The sequence below is a fragment of the Hippoglossus hippoglossus genome, chromosome 8 (genome assembly GCF_009819705.1).
Source record: "Hippoglossus hippoglossus isolate fHipHip1 chromosome 8, fHipHip1.pri, whole genome shotgun sequence".
Classification (NCBI taxonomy): domain Eukaryota; kingdom Metazoa; phylum Chordata; class Actinopteri; order Pleuronectiformes; family Pleuronectidae; genus Hippoglossus; species Hippoglossus hippoglossus.
In genome coordinates, this window is record NC_047158.1 from 19,572,492 (window position 1) to 19,589,415 (window position 16,924).

The window sequence follows — 16,924 nt, forward strand, 5'->3', positions numbered from 1 at the left end:
AATCAGAAAACGAGTAAAATCAACAATTTAAACCGATTCGATCAACTGAACAATCCGTCGATTAATGCTGTAAAATGTGTTTTTAATTTAAATATCAGCTCACATCTTTTGTCGATATCTTTTATCTCTTTTTAAAAAACGAGGGGGTTTTCTGTTTTTAAACTCGAGTGTTTCACCGGGCTGGTTGCTGGTTCCTCTCCCCGGGCAGCACCCATGTCCACTGGCGAACTAACCCGGACTGAATTCGCCTCTGCGGGCAACAGAACACCGCGAGCCCCGCTGATTAATGATGCAGGTTTTTGCGACCTTATTTATTTTTAACCCGTTTGAAATTTATATGCGATGCGCCTGCAGTATTTATGGTGTATTGGTTTACAGCCCGGCCCAGAGCCTCCATTGCTGGTTTACGGTTTAGAATAAAAACAATTTCATGATTAGAAATTTAAAAAAAAAAGGAGAATAGGTTGTTAAATTTCCCCCCGTTAAACGCGTTGTTCGTTGCCGGGTCGCTCGGTGTTCTCACGGCCGGTGCAGAGCAGCCAGCTTGCCGCCTCTCTCCTGCGTGTTTCCCCGGGAAGCGGAGCCCCGGAGCGGCCGCCTCGCTCGCTCTGCAGCCGGGGAGGAGGAGCGGCGCGACTCCGCTGAAACACACACACACACACCACAATATCGTGGATATAAGTTAAACCCGCATCGAGACCCGCGGTTTTGATGCATTAGCAGGACCTCGCTTCTCCCTCACATCGAGCAGATAAGACCCGGGGTTTAGTTTTTGAAGTGGTTTTCCAAACTGCGTCATTGCGCGTTCGGGGCCGCCTGTTCGCTGCAAACGCGAGAAATCCTCCAAGTGTTCGGAACAGTTTTCTGCGCCTCGCACCGACAGTCACGCCGCTTTGCTCTTGTGTTTTCCAGGTCAGCGGGATGGCTGAGAGGGATCCCGGGTCGCCTGGGAAACTAAAGACATTATCATAGCCGACGCTGTCTTTTTTTTTTCGGAATACGGGGACAATTTCTTTTTATAACTTTCCCCTGTGTGGATAATGGATGGCAGAGATTTCGGACCTCCCCGATCCGTCCACGTACCACCTCCGTTGTTGGCGGGGCTCGCCATGGAGTCTCACCGACTCGGAGCAGCAGCAGCAGCCGGGAGGATCCCTCCCTCGCCCGGTCACTTGGGCGCGAGTCACCCGCCGCCTCTCCACTCTGGAAAATTCTTGCCATCGGCCATTAACCTCCATCCACACCACAGTGAGTACAACACCTGACACCAGGTCGCCTTACCGCCGGTGCCACCGGAGCACAACCCTCCGTTTATCAATGATTAACTTGGAATAACGCTGCGCCAAAATGCGCACGGTTCGCGGCACAGTGTGCGGTCATCGTGTCGGTGTAGTGGGAACCGAGCCTCGGTGCTGTGGAGCGGGGACAAGTTTCACATGTGAAAGTACGGCACCGTGATAAAGCTCCTCGGCGAGGGGGCACCGGCGGAAAATTACCAGGCGGGTTTCCAGCAACACACTTGCCGCCTGGTTGTCGGACACACCACCGGGCTGTGTGGATGTTGTTGCGGCAGGTCAGGGTGCAGTGGTTTTGGATTGCATGTGGACCATCACCCCGCCAGTGCAGGTTGTGTGTGTGTGTGTGCCCGTGTTTGGGAGAGTAGGGGGGTGGTAATGTTGTGACCTTGATGACGGACCACTTCTTCCCCTGCTGGGGTAATTTGCCGGAGTGATCGTACGAGTGAGGAATGGCTGTGGCTCCGGTTCTAGTATCTGAAGTGATGAAGCTGCTCCTCGGGAACATTTGGCAAATGGTCGATGCTGTTTTTCCCCCCTTCCCCTGCGCTTGTATAAATTGTGTTGGACATTCACTGCTGCTCCAGGTGCATCCAGGGACCGTGTGAGGAAACTGGTTTGTGTGTTTAAATGAGCAGATCAGGTGCAAGGTGGAGGACTTTGATATGTTTGGCCATTAAATAAAAGGTGTGGCATAAAACAGGCACTGGCTCCCTTAAGAAAACCCCCATGTGTTTGTTTACATCACTCTAGTGTGTGTGTGTGTGTGTGTGTGTGTGTGTGTGTGTGTGTGTGTGTGTGTGTGTGTGTGTGTGTGTGTGTGTGTGTGTGTGTGTGTGTGTGTGTGTGTGTGTGTGTGTGTGTGTGAGTCTTAGATGCAAGGCGGATGATCTTGATGTGTTTGGCCATTAAAGAAAATGTGTGACATAAAAGAGGCAGAGGGAAAACCCCCATGTGTTTGTTTACATCACTGTGTGTGTGTGTTACCTGGCTTCAGTCAGTAGATCATCCAGTAAATGTTATTCCCCGCAGAGCTGCTGGTGATTTTTCTTTCACTTTGCTGCCTGCACACTGAGCTCTGTTCCTGCTATTAGTAATGGAAGTCTTAAAATAACACGGTGTTAAAAAGATAACAGTGAGTGTTTGCATACAGTTTTGTGGTCCGTCAGAGCGGGAAGTCAGAACTGGTCAGGGTTCAAATATGCTGTTTGTCGACCGCCTCTTTTGGAAAATGGAAAGTCTGACAAACACCGTCATCGAGTTACTTACATCTCCGTGAAGCTGCAGATCAAATTACAGTTTCTAGTTACTGGTTTCTTTTCAGAGGTAAACCCCGAGGATGATAATATCGAGCTGAGTCTGTGTTCCCCCCCGTCCTCGCCGTCGAGCGTGGGTTCAGTGCTGTGCTTGTCGCTTGGAGCGTGGGGTACAGAAGGTCTAGTAAAGTGAGGTGGTGCATGCAGGGCAGGGCTCTGATGAAGCGTTAATTTGACACACCGGCAGAGCATACACACACACTCCACGCACACAAGCACATGAAAAGCTGTCAGAGATGAAAACCAACTCGCAGCAGGGAGGGTAAGGATGACTGACGGATGTTCTGGGAAAGAGACGTGCGAGGGGACAGCGGATTTCTGTGCCTCCAGAATAACATGGAGAGGTTTTTTAGGTGAAACGATGAGGCGTTTGGGTTTCACCCTGCAAACACCATTTGCTGGTAAAAACGTCTTTGCAGCAGCAGGAGCAGGAGCAGTTTCGCTGGGACGATGTTCTTCCATTCTCCCTCCTGTGGCTCTGAAATAAGCTGAAAACTGCTTGTGGTGTGTGCGTGCGTGCGTGCGTGCAGACATGCATGCAAGTCTATGTGGGGGGGGGGGGGGCAGTTGGTGAAGTGGAATTGACCCGGCCACTGTTCCGGCCCAGATTGGCAGTTTAAACACTCCTTTTAAAACGGGATGCATTTTATTCTGCCCACACACTGACCTTCTCACTCCCTGACTCTCATCTCCCCTACGCACACTCGCTGCCTCCACCCACTGAAACACACCACTGTACGACACAGGTCATTTAGCTTTATGGCGCTCCTCAATATCAAATCCCCACACATTACATTCATCAAACCCGGCTGAGATCTCGGTCCCATGCTTGTAATAACACCATACAGGCCTGTTACGTGATAATTACTCAGCAACCGCAAATGTTGATAATGTTCCCATTTAATTGCAATGAGCAGCATGATTCCAGCGCTCAAGGAGCCAGTGTGCAATCAGAGGAGCCGAGACCGCCCTGCTGCTGCTGTTGTTTACATGTGCTGGAAAAGATCTCCACATCTTCTGCACAGTTGTGTTTGGCTGAGCTCTTGATAGCAGGGTTCACCATTAATAGCTGCCAGCACACACCTATTTCCCAGCGGTCTCCCATAATTTATTTTTTAGCTCAGTTTTAATAGGATCTCCACCTGATTTAATGAAGTAAAGTCTCTTTTATTTCCACACCTCCGCGTGTGTGTGTGTGTGTGTGTGTGTGTGTGTGTGTGTGTGTGTGTGTGTGTGTGTGTGTGTGTGTGTGTGTGTGTGTGTGTGTGTGTGTGTGTGTGTGTGTGTGTGTGTGTGTGTGTGTGTGTGTGTGTGTGTGTGTGTGTGTGTGTGTGTGAGAAAGATTAACATTTGTTTTAAATGCATTGTGAAGCTGCAAATAGATTGTGGACGTTTGTGCTGCTTGTAGCCTAAAGGGGACCCTGTGTAAAGACATCATTTTATTACCCTTTGTTTAGCATAGGTTATATATTAACACGCAATAAGGTCTGAGTCGCAGTTTAAGGATGTAAAATGGCTATGAATGGTCCTCTGTCTACTGGAGGTCTGCCGGTGACTCCATCACCGGATTGAGGCCATCTGTCCTCTTCCCTCACTCTCGCATCCAAGAGCCGCGGCGGTAGAACCGTCTGAAACGCGACTGCACCGAGGAGACGAGACCACAGATGCTTATTTTCAAAACTGTACTATTTCTGTTAAAGGTTGATGTGGCTGTACTTTTTTTAAAACTGTTTATCAGGAATCTAAGGATGAGCAGGGAGTTTTCCTGTGAAAGGCATTTTTGCTGCCAAATACTCTATGGCATTGCGTTACTTAGTTATCATTTGACGATCAAACTGTGTTCAACATCTCTTTGAATGGATTTTGGCAAATTAACTAAGTTCTTATCTCTTTAAACAAACAAAGTTACGTTGCCGCAGCTGCAGGAAAAGTTAAAACACATAATTTCCTCTGCAGCTTTTTTTCCTAGGTGTTCAGAGCAGATATTCATGTGGGAGCGTGCACAGACTGGTTGGAGGATGAATCCCAGTTGTGTTATATCCATTAGGGCATTGTTGTAGATGATTGCTTTTAATATATATAATGACCGTACAAGTTTGGGGAGTGCAGTTTGGAACAAATGGATGCTTAATGAGGCAAAGATGATGCCCCTCATCTGTGTGGCTTAAGGGATAAACGCACCTGAACAAGCAACTTTTCTGCTCTTTTGTCTCCTACACACCCACATGTGCACACAAGCATGCACACGCATCATCAGTGTTCAGCAGCAGAGGATGGGAGTGAGACGGGTGAGTCAAAAGTAGGGGTCATGGGGAGGGCAGAGAAGAGGAATCAGTAGATAGAGATGAAACTCGCTCAAGACAAATGGAAAAGGAGAAATAAATGGGCACAGTCCCTAAGGTGGAAAGCAGGGTTTTGTTTTCCAAGGATAAGAGCTGAGGTGTGTGTGTGCATGCGTGTGTGTGAGAGTGAGTATCAGTGTAGATGAGAGGATTGAGCTCTTGTGTATGGGAATAGAAGCATGTGATTGTGCTTAGTGCAGTTAGAGCCGGGGTTTCCCCCTGGGAGTCTCTGCAGAGAGAAAGGAGGAGATTTATCCTGACCACAACACATTCAAACACGGTTAGATGAATGTGGTGGCCCTTCAAATGTAAAAACACACACACACACACACACACACTCATGGGTACAGGGGTATAAGTATAATTCATGCAGTGTGCGTGGCAGGCCAGGGTTGTCTTGCCCGATGCCCATTTGTCTTCCACTCTACTTGGTTAATGTGTCTGTTTACGTTAACATTAATGTGGTTAGTGTGTGTTTATATGTTTTCAAGACACAGACTCTTACGTGTGTGTGTGTGTGTGTGTGTGCGTGTGCGTGTGAGTGAGAGATGTGGCTCGGACGCATCGTCTCTCAGTTTAATTGAATCTTTCAGGAGAGAAAACAGGCTCCCTTAAGAGAAGGCACAAGGCTCCACTGCCCTGCTACAATAAACCTGTCAGAGGCAGACTAATGACACGCACAGTCACTCACACGCACGCACACAAACAATGCGCACACACACACGCGCAGCTGTCAAACACAAGAGTGACAGATGTGTGTGTGGAAGAGCGTGCTGTGGCATGTTGAAATACCTAAAGCATTAGCTAAGTCGTTCCCTCTGCCAGAACCTTCCTTTGACTCAAACAACACCCTCCGACACACAAAGGTCACACACTGCCTTGTGTCTGTCGGTTTGGCGGCATGTCGCGCTCGCTACGTGTCCCGTTACATAAGGTTTATAATATTCCTCCCCGGAGACCCGCATTTCAGAATGCGCAGTGACACGAAAGACACACAGGGAGCAGGTCTGACGTGTGAGAGTAGCCACATTCGACTGTTTCTTAATTATGTGCTTGAGCCAGCTGAGCCGCCCGGGCGACCTGCACCTCTGACCATTAACTGACATCTGCCATTTAGTTTTAAATCATCCTGAGATTAACTCGGCCGAATAATTTGCTCACTTAATTGTCCTTGCTGAGCTTTTTTCCTCTCAGCACTAACACCCCAGGAACGGTCTCACTTAATCGACCAGTTATTACTTATTTCTTCACTTTTCTTTCCTGTGAATAGTTGATAGCGTTCATCACACATTTCTTAAATCAGATCATGAAAGTCACCAGATAATGATACATGTTCTTACTCTTATTTCTCACGTTACTTCTGGCCGTGTCTCTGCGGATGTTAAGTTTTAAACTCTTGTGAGACGGTACATTTGGTAAACCAGGTTAGTTGTGTTGGGAGTGTGTTGTGTCTGTTGTATAATTTGTAAAGTAGGATTTTCTAGTCTGTGTCATAACCAAACCACTTCAGTTTGACAGAAAACACCCTCCAGAGTCCTATTCCTGTTTGGAATGACCCCTCCACTCTCCAACATGTGTGTGTTTCTTTCATATACATTTCTTCCCCTGCGTGTGTTGTGGAAAAACCCAGTATCATCCCAATAATAAAAAAAAAACGTTGTCGTACAGAGTAATTTTACAGCATTAAAAAAAATCAACGATAGAACGTGATATTGAAACAATAGATATTTGTCGTTATAGCACACAGCAGTATCCTGTGCTACAGGTTTAACTAGTACTCGTCACATGTCTTTAAGTACATATGTGTCTGTGTGTGTTTCAGTGCACCTGTGACGTGCAACTGTGCATACCATTCTGTATGTGTGTGACACTGCATGATTGTGTGTGGGTCCTTCACATTTGCTGGTATCGGGTATGTGTGTGTGTGTGCGTGTGTTTAAAATAACAACTGCAGTCTTCACAGCAGATTTGACTGTCACAGCCTGACACAACGAGGTTCAAACACACATGAGTCTGAGTTTCAGCAGCTGAAACGTTAAAACACAACGTTGTTGGTATTGTTAAGATTTTACTGTCACTGCAACACTCACCCTCTTTCTCGTGTTATGTAGTTACATATGTTTATGTTGCCTGCTCCAACCATTTCAGACTGAAGTTATGAAAACACCCACAACAGTCATTTGGCTAATCCTTACTTTTAATCAGTAACCAGTGTTTGTATAGTTTGGTTCCCTGTGTGTGTGGTCTCCAGGCTGCTCGCACACACACAACAGAGCCGGGACAGTGACGGATGAACTAAGAGCTTTGCAGTTAAACTGTGTGTTTCTCCACATGCATGTGATGGACTTACATTCTACATGTTTCCAGAGACGTCTCGAGTTTCCACCCCCACATGCAGAAGACCTGTTGCACCTGTAGCAACAAGCATTGTCCGCTTTGACAACTAAGTCTCACTAAAAGCAGCAAGGTGTGTGTGTGTGTGTGTGTGTGCGTGTGCGTGTGTGCACGGTGCAGAGAGAGAAAGATCTAGATTGGAGACAGTGTAAAATGCAGAATAGACAAATGTCTTAATCGGAAGAGGTGGAGAAAGAAAATTTGCAAGATAACGTTTATGTCTCTGTAATAAATAGAAAATCTATTTTAACTACTGAGAGCAGAACTGATAAAGTTGGAGCTTATGATATGGTCTTAAATAATTCAGCACCAGGACCAGTTTAATAACAGGGTTCAGTCGCTGTCCCTGAAGTTACTTCTCAGCTGTTTTCTTTTTTCTTTTCGATGAGTAGTTTTCCACTTCCCTTTGCACCGCGTCTCGTTGTTTAACACCGTGACCGGCTGACATTTCAATATAAACTGGACAAATTTGGGTGTTTCTAAAACCTTTGACTGATTGATTTTTGAAACCTAAGCATTTGTTTTGTTTTGGCAAAAATCGTTTTATTCCAATAATTTAATGTAGAAACAGATTTTCTTCATGCACCGCTTGCGTCATTACATCCATGATGTGCATCTTATTTATAGGTGCGATGGAAAAACATATGTTCTCCCTCTACAATTTTTATTGGCATGGCACGTTTATTTATACAACACATTTCAGACCCAGCGGCAACTCAAAGGGCTTTACATAAACATACAAGACGCATTAGACAGACAAAATGTATATAAGAGAGGAAACAAACAATTGTTGTCATTGGCATGATTACATTTCTGCCATTTTGACTTATGTCTAGTTTCTGTTTTTCTTAGAAGATACGAAAGCTCAGCAGTTAACAGCCTTCGCTCATTTTGTCTGTGACAGTTATTTCCCTCTTTTCTTGACACAGGCTTTTTTAAACTTCCCATTTAAGGTGTTTTTACCAAATACGACACCATCTCTTACACCCTCCTTAATCAGAGTACAGAGGTAAAATACCAAACATTTCCGAGGTGACTCCATATCCTGGTATGGTCTGATACATAGACATTCCAGACCTACTTTCTATTTTCTGAGTTACACAAAATTATTTGATTGACTCTGCTCTGTACGCTGTACATTTCCTTTGAAAATTGCGAAACAGCTTCATCAACAAAACTGTACAGCAACGCAAGAGACTCATTCGAGAAACCTCCTTTACACCAAAATTAGCTGTTTATGAACATGAGTTAAAAAGGCAACTGGCTCCTTTCCCATTGCGAGTAGAAAAGTTTGCCTCTCTGTTTTTTTTTACCCCTGGGGCGATGTCACGAATTCACCGAAAACTGAAGCGCTCCCTCAACTCGCTGTCTTGCCAAAATTGGCACGTTCACCTTGGTGTCTGGTTTCTGTAACAGCCGTTAGGAGCGGATTTAAAAACCTGTGTCTATTGTCATTATACCCAGGAATTAATGCAGATTATATCCATTCCCACTCCAGACAAAAGCCAGATGTTAGTGGGCGTTTTCACCAGTGGAAAGAGGGGCTTTATTAACATGTTGCACCGTGATATGTAAAACTAAAAGTTGACCATGTCGAAACTTGAGCTCATCGTAAAAGCCGAGGTATTTGTGAACTTGCGAAACCGCTTGTGTTCAGCTTGAGCTCACAAACACACAAACAAAATAGTTTCCTCTAAACAGCCCAGAAAACAGGAAACCCAGACTTGTACATTTTGAAATCATTAACACACTTAAAGCCACATGCTCGCAGCCTGGCTGAACACACACACACACACACACACACACACACACACACACACACACACACACACACACACACACACACACACACACACACACACACAAAGAGAGATGCAGTCTCTGTTGACAGACACACGTTTCACCCCCGTGTTTGTGTGGGGAGCGCTTCCTCTGCTTTACAGTCAGGATTAATGGTTACCAGTGTCAGTGTGCCAGTTATAGCTGTGGCAGAGCCGGACAGCCCTGCACAGTTTTACTGTTTGAATGTTTTTCTTGCCGGGAATGAAAAACAGAGATCAATAGAGATTCCCCTCAAGCTAACCCAGCTCTGAGTACCACTGATGGGTAACAGATGGGTTCACAGTGTGTGTGTGTGTGTGGTGTGTGTGTGTGTGTGTGTGTGTCAGACATTTATACTAGAGTATCTCTCGTATCTTCTGTGTTTTTGTACGTGTTCCAGTATTGTTTTGTGTGTGTGTGTGTCGGATGTACAGCTTCGTCTCTATCAGAATTCATTTGCAGCAGACCTCTTCTTCCTCCTCCTCCTCCTCCTCTTCTCTGATTCCGAGATACGCTTCTTATGAGGATCTGAAAATGGAGGCTCAGAACGTGTTGGGAGTCAGAGAGCGTGTTTCTTGGCAACTCTCTTATCCCAATATGGCAAACTAACTGTCTTGTGAAGTGAGAGCCAACTGGTGTGTGTGTGTGTGTGTGTCCATGGTGGGAAAGTGGGATGGAGTTGTAAAGGGAAAGAGAGAGAGAGAGGAAGGAAGGAAGGAAAGGGCAGAGTGAAAAAAAGAGAGGGAGGTAATGAAAGAGTCATTTCAAAACATTTAAAGAAATGTTTCCCTCTCAGCTACCATTTGGATGTTGTTTCTGGAACGAAGAGCACAAATGTTTCCCCTCGTTCTTCTCCTCCCTCCTCTTCCTCCTTTACACTGTTCAGGAAGGGGGAATGGGAATTTAGGTTTTTATTTTTTTCACTGAACACTGGCATGAAGGTGTGTGTGTGTGTGTGTGTGTGTGTGTGTGTGTGTGCGCACATGAATAAAAGGCCTGTAGGCGGCTGTGATGCTGAGATTGATCTGCACTCTACTGGGGCATCTTTGTGTGTGTGTCTGTGTGAGAGTGCGTGTGAGACCCTGGTGTTTGGCCTGAAGGAATGGAAACTGCTGACATCCTACAGGACTTCAACATCCTTGACAGGTGGTGTGTGTGTGAATGTCTTCTGTGTGTGTGTGTGTGTGTCAAGGGGGCTACGTCTACATTTTGTTCCTCACACACCAGGTAACAATTAGGAAATGGATTCTAGGTGAGAATGATTTGTTATAACAACACCGCTGGCACGTAGCCTGACACACATGCACGCACTGGAGTGAAGGGTGGAAAGGTGGCGGTTTAAAAAGGGTTCTTTGTATTTAAAAAAAAAAAACTTCAACTCAGTTTTTAATCACTGTCTGTACCAACACGCCTGAAAACGCATATCACGCCACCACTCACGTACACTGGGCATCTGCGTTGTGCTGGACATGGGAATTGTCACAGATTGCTTGAATAAGATCTGGTCTCCCCCACAAGGGTCATGTGATAGGAGCCTGACGAATCGGCGAAGGCCTAGCTGTGACCGAAAAGACCCAATCGGCAAGCGGTTTATACATCATCATTTCCAAACTAAAATGGTAGCAAGCCGCTGTTTCCAAACGTCACCGTTTCAGCTGCTCTAAAACTCCGGACTAGTGTGGAGGCCATGTGTAGCCGTAGCAGGGTTGATATGTTTTCAAATTAAAACGTATTAGTGTGGATGAGGTCTGAATCTGTGGGATGAATCCTGATTTTGGTTTGCTAATCGTGATTCTACCCGAAGAAGAAGGATATGATTTGTTGGCAGAGGCAGTCACAGGAAGACTCGGTGAACTCCTGAGTGCAACAGCGTTTATTTATCCAACATTTTTGACAGTGGTTCAATTTTAACTTTTATCAAGGAGGACGAGATCGATAAGGTGCAGCCACTGTGCTGTTGGATGAAGTGTGAAGTTATTTGCATTCAGCGTTGCAAGGAACTAGGTCACAGTTGCTCAATTTCACAATTTTGGCGACGTATGCTTTTCTTTTGGACGTCAGTGATTTGAATTGTGTTGATGAACAGGATATAACGGATGATGGCAGTGAGACAGATGGGCTCTAATCACTTCTGTGTATGAGTAAGGCTACGCTATAATGAATAACACGTTGTAACCCAGTAGGTGGGGTCTGTGTGGAAGTGAAACCTTGTCGCTGTGCTGCTCTTCAACGCTCCGCACAGGACAAGGGGGGGTGTTTTTCCAGCTGAGTTAACGTACTGAGACTAACCGAAGATTAATCACTGTGTGTGTGTGTGTGTGTCCTGCAGTGTCTCTGACTCGAAGGGCATTCACTGCAAACACACAAGGAACTGTTGCACATGTCAGTGATCATAACAAGATGCAGGGCAGCCACAACACACACACAGAGGCCCTGAGTACACACACCCAAAAAAAAGACACGCACATACATGCAGACATGAAGAAGCTTGAATAAATCTGGGTCTACACGCCTGTTTGTGATTAATTGGAAAGCAGCATTTGCTATTGATTTAAGGTGTGTGTGTGTGTGTGTGTGTGTGTGTGTGTGTGTGTGTGTGTGTGTGTGTGTGTGTGTGTGTGTGTGTGTGTGTGTGTGTGTGTGTGTGTGTGTGTGTGTGTGTGTGTGTGTGTGTGTGTGTGTACAGGCGCTGACGGACTGTGGTTTTAATGTACTGATTTAGATGCAGGGGAAAACTCAGCAAGCACAGCATGTCTCTCAGATTCCCACAGGACTAATACAGAATCACTCTCTCACACACACCCACACCCACTCAGCCCCCTCCCCCTCGCCCTCGTACAGACAGCACCCTTTCCCCTACACACATGGTTAGTTTTATCAGGGTAATGGCTGTGCGGTGCGTTCGGTAATGGGCGGGGTGGAGGGGAAACCTCAGCTAAACATGAAACCGTTTCCAGAGAAGGTTGTGATTGAAAGAGGCAGTAAAGGTTCAAAGGTTCAAAGTTTACTAGTAGTCAATGGTGCGCACACACACACACACATGGGCTGGGGGGGGGGGCTCTAATAAAAACAAGTGTAATAAAAACAATCGATAGCTGTTATCATGTTGAGATATGAAATGTTTTATGAGAATTCACTCTGTGGGTGAGAGTGATGGATCTGGTTTTAATGGTGAGGTGTGTGACGTCAACATGTGTTTTGTACACACACCTCACTTTGAGCAGAGTAGATCATTTGTTCACATTAAATAGGTCTTTTTTTGTCGGATTGATATTTGCTGTAGAAGTAATGTGTTTTTTAAAAAACGTATTAAAGTTAGTGTCAACAAGCCCAGTCGCTCGCGGTGGATCCTGCGTAAAACGTCCTGCTGTGCTCACACATCAGCTCCTTCTGACTTTCTGTGGACTTTACACCCGAGGGCTGGTTAGAGAAACTCCAGAGAAAGAGAGTGTGGGATCAACAAGGCGGATGTGATGCCCTTAATGCCCCCGTCACATCACTGCTTCCTCCCAGTTGAAGAAGCCTCAACACCACACGATGAGTCCAGTGCTGTTGTGACGACTGTGGTTTGAGTCGGTGGTTACATTAACTGTCGTCTTCTTCGGACTGCAGTCTGTCTGTGGTCTCTCTTGTTGAAATGGAGTGCGCGGTGGCTCGGTAATAATGTGATTACAACAGACTGCCTCGGCATAGACACATCAGCGTGTATTGATTGTGCGCGCACACACACACACACAATGGGGAAAGTGATAGAATGTATAGTAACAATCGATCGTCTTCGTCTGTTATTAGTTTGGTTCTTGTGGTACGAGGCTGACTGACAGTTTTCTCTCTTTTTCCTAGGCGATGCCTTCCCGACAGGCTCCGGTCACTTCCTGTCTGGTTATCCAGGCCCCTCCCCCCTGACCTCTGACCCTGCGTACAGATCGGCCAATCCCAGCAGCCTGCAGATGGCTCAGCTCTGGGCATCACACCCTCATGAAGGTAAATTCGCCTCCACAAACATTTATGTCTCTCTCCGTCTCTCCCTCTCTTTGCTGTTGACCTCCTTTCCGTCTCCGTACATAATTGAAATGCTAGAAGACACATGACATCACAGTCTGCTCCGTCCAATGCCCAGGAGGCTTGTTCCTCTTCTGCTCCTCATTGCTTACTCCAGTGGGATCCTGTTCCATTTCTGTCTCTGCTGGTAGCTCTTCTCCTGGCTCTGTCCTAAATGCGTCTCGCTCCCCATGTCCACAACTGGTCTCTTACTTTCGCCTGTCATGCGTTACTGTAATCTATCTTTCTCTCACTTGTTCTTTTTTTGAACTTCCTGTCCAGTAAGTACTTTGTCTCCGTCTCTATCGCTCCTGCCCCACTTTCCGACACGTCTTTCCTGACCTAGCTTATGAGCACGCTTTTAGACACTGATGTTCATATATACCCCTGAAGGACTGGGAGTATCTTTCATGTGTTTTGTCCTCTCAGTCCTTCCCCTCTCTCCTCGTGCTCCTCCTCTGGCCTGCTCAGTGTGCGATTGAATCTCTGTTCCCTCCTCGTTCCCTCATGTCCTTCTGTGTCTCCTTATCAAATCTCTCTGGAGTAGAAGGTCAGATAGGAGGAGACACATTTCGCAGTGCGTTTTGGCACGGTAAAGCGAGAAGGACGAATGGATTCCATGTTTAAAGCCGATTGCATCACCTGCGCGACAGATCTTGTTCCGTGCTTTTCCAAACACAGCAAATCAGATTATATGTGATTAGTCTGTTTTTTTGTTTTCCTTGAGATTTTTGTCTTGAGTTTACTTTCTGCTATTCAGGGTCACTTCAAGGGGGCGGAGCAGGCCCGGGATTACAACTGAAGTTAATTCAGAGCCAGGAAATATTCATAACCCTTTTTTGTTTCTTTGTGCTGAACCAGGCAAATCTAACACCTCTTTAACACCAACATTAGCAGGTATATGCAGTTTTTTTCATACATGGGTAAACCTGAATCTAAAATCCTAAAAAAGTGTGGTGTGGTTGACGTCAGAAACGCAACAGAAACTGAGAAGCTCTCTCACCTCGCTGTCTTGCCAGTGTTGCATCTTGCACAATACTCAGAACAAGTCACACGTTGTTCACAAGGTTTAAAAACCAATAAGCACGCCCGGGAGTTCAATGCATGTTATAATGTTGCTCCAGAAACTGTGCAGCTTCTTGAAGAAGAGGAAAATGAAGAGTAGCATGTTCCAGCTGGAGCTGATAAAAACCAGTATCTACTGCAGAGTCTTTTGACCCGGGAGTAAATATTATTCCTATTTTACACTGTTTTCTAACAGTTGGTAAACCCGCTTAAAGGTTATTGACACGTTTCCCATTGCCAGTGGAGGAGTTTACCTCACTGGTTTTCCCCCCGGTGCATCATGTTCGATATCCCACACTGTAAACGGAGGAGCTCTCTCACCTTGCTGTCTTGCCAAATTAGCAAGTTCACCCAGGTGTAATGTTTCCATCACCGGAGACGATTGAATCCCCTCATTTGGCCTGGGAGTGAATTCCGATTGTATCTGTTCCCATTGCAGACGAAATGTTATTGGGTGTTAGTGGTTTTTTTTGACCAGTGGAAAAGGGGCTTAACCTAAACTCTCCTGTAGGCCGCAAACAGGAGGAGGGTGACTTTTAATGAAGCTCAGGTCAGCCACTTGTTTCCTGCCAAGACGCACCCTGCGTGACTTCCCATGAAGCCAGAGAAGGGAGGGATGAAGAGCGATGGACTTTAGACGCTTGACTTAAAGTTGAGCCTGAGCTGAAGCTTGAGTATATAGAGCTAAAGAAGCTGAAACCTCCTGCAGACATGAGCAGCCGTGCAGGCTTGACTTGCTCTGATATGAATAGAATCCTTCACTGGCTCAAAGAGACTCTTAATACCTGGTGAGGGGCTTTAATAGCAGCTAAAGTTTCTAAAAGCTGGAGACGTTTTTTTTCCAGGCAGCAGTTACTTTGGATATGCCTGCGATGCACCGTAGCGTCACAGAAACGCCCGTATCTAACCTGTCAGAGATCAAGGTTAGCTGTTAACTGTGGTTAAAGGGAGCTTTGCAAGAAACCTATCCTGCATTCCTCTACTCTCGTCACATCATTCCTCTTATATTTCTGTCTCTGTGTGCCTTCCTCTCACCGCTGATGCCCCCAACCACCCGCCTCCCCGGGCCGTCTCCATTTCTGCCCGTCTCAAAACGGACAGCGGACAGATTTATACTTCAGCTTTGCTCCCCGACACTTAGTGCTGGAACACTAAGCGGCGCTTTGATACTTCTGGGAATGGCCGGAGTGTGGGAACAGGGAATGTCTCACTCATTCTGGGTGGTGGTCGTTTTTTTTTTTTTATACTTGTGGCTTAACTCGGTGTCATCAGCCAGCGTCCGAGTAGCAGCCAGCTCTGCCCTGACATCCAGAGCATTACACCAGAGTGCAAGGCTTTGTCTATATTAAGACCTGGTCTCTGAGAGCAGCAGCTGGCTGACGGGCAGACTCTTGCCCAACACTCATGGACAAAATGAATTGTTGTAGGTGACAAGAGGTTAAACTACCGAGTCAGTGTAGAACGATTAACATGATTAAAGTGTTAACGGAAAAATAATCTTACCAATGTGATGACTGTGTATAAATAGGCAAACAGAAACAAAAACGGCTAAACTGTTTCTCAGAATTCAAGGAGATCATTTCAGATGTTTACAGTATAAAAGCAGCAAATTCTCAGAAAAAGACTGAAACTATGAATAAAATATCAAAGTAGATGCTTCTGACTTTGTATTCCTGTGCTTTAAAGTTTGGATGTGTAAACATGCTTTACATAGAAGATATATTAGATTTTATTGTCCAGGAGTTGATGCTGCACCATTTCATGAAACTGAATGTTACTAACTGGTTATAAATAACTTTCCTACCAATGCAGGTCACTATGTGGACAGCGGCTAATGGTCACAACCTAACACCACAGTACAAAACAAATGTTAACAAACAAAAACAGAAAGGAGACTGATTTTTATGTCTTTTAAGAGACTGTTCAAGCTGTTTGGACTTACGATGGAGAATCACGGGCATATTGAAGAAAGATATGGGGAGAATTTGACATAGCTTGTCATAATTTAATGTCTAATATTTTTTAGGATATGAGTAGCGTGGAGAACCTGTTTCGCTGGAGTTCCACATAACGAGTTCATTGTTTCTTGAGAAACTGAGAAACTCCCGCTACCAAACATTTCCTCCTCCACAAAAGAGGGAACTTCTGTGTGGTTCTTTCTTCGGAATAGACTCAGTTTCTCTCACAATCTTCCCAAGTCCCGATACTCTGAAGATCAAGTGTTTGTTAAACCTAAATACTAAAGTTGAACAAGAAACTCCATGTTCCTCATTTTAACGTAGGCAATGGTCTTATCTTCTCCTATTGCTTCTGGAAAATGGCACATTACCTAAAAGTCCGACTTAATTCTCATAATTTCCAAACTTAATTAAAAATAAATGAGTTTTCTACCCGTTAATTTGCCATAATTCTCCGTCGTACTGACTTTGAGGAGGCGTTCATGTTTTCCCCGTCAGGAACAAATTCATCCCATTTGTCCAACATGACATGAATGCACTATTAATCTATATTTGTTAGCTGACAACAGAAGATGCTTCTATCCACATCCTCCAGGGGTCGTCCTAATCCTCCCAAAGGCTTAAAACCTCAAGGAGGCCAAGACATTACATCAATGATATATCAGAAATGTGACTAAGTGTGTGACATGTTC

The 16,924-nt window shown here is 45.5% G+C and overlaps 1 protein-coding gene across 2 annotated transcripts in view; it reads left to right on the forward strand.

Annotated features, from left to right (window-relative positions):
• The first annotated feature begins 365 nt into the window (after positions 1–365).
• The window catches only part of tnrc18 (trinucleotide repeat containing 18), a 43,151-nt gene continuing 26,592 nt past the window's right edge, over positions 366–16,924 (forward strand). The window contains exons 1-2 of one of the 2 annotated variants that reach the window (XM_034593024.1): positions 366–1,248; positions 13,012–13,152. In XM_034593024.1, the coding sequence (XP_034448915.1) occupies positions 1,041–1,248; positions 13,012–13,152 (349 nt within the window). In that variant the 5' untranslated portion in view covers positions 366–1,040. The remainder of the gene's footprint in view (positions 1,249–13,011; positions 13,153–16,924) is intronic. The other variant, XM_034593023.1, reaches the window with a different exon arrangement.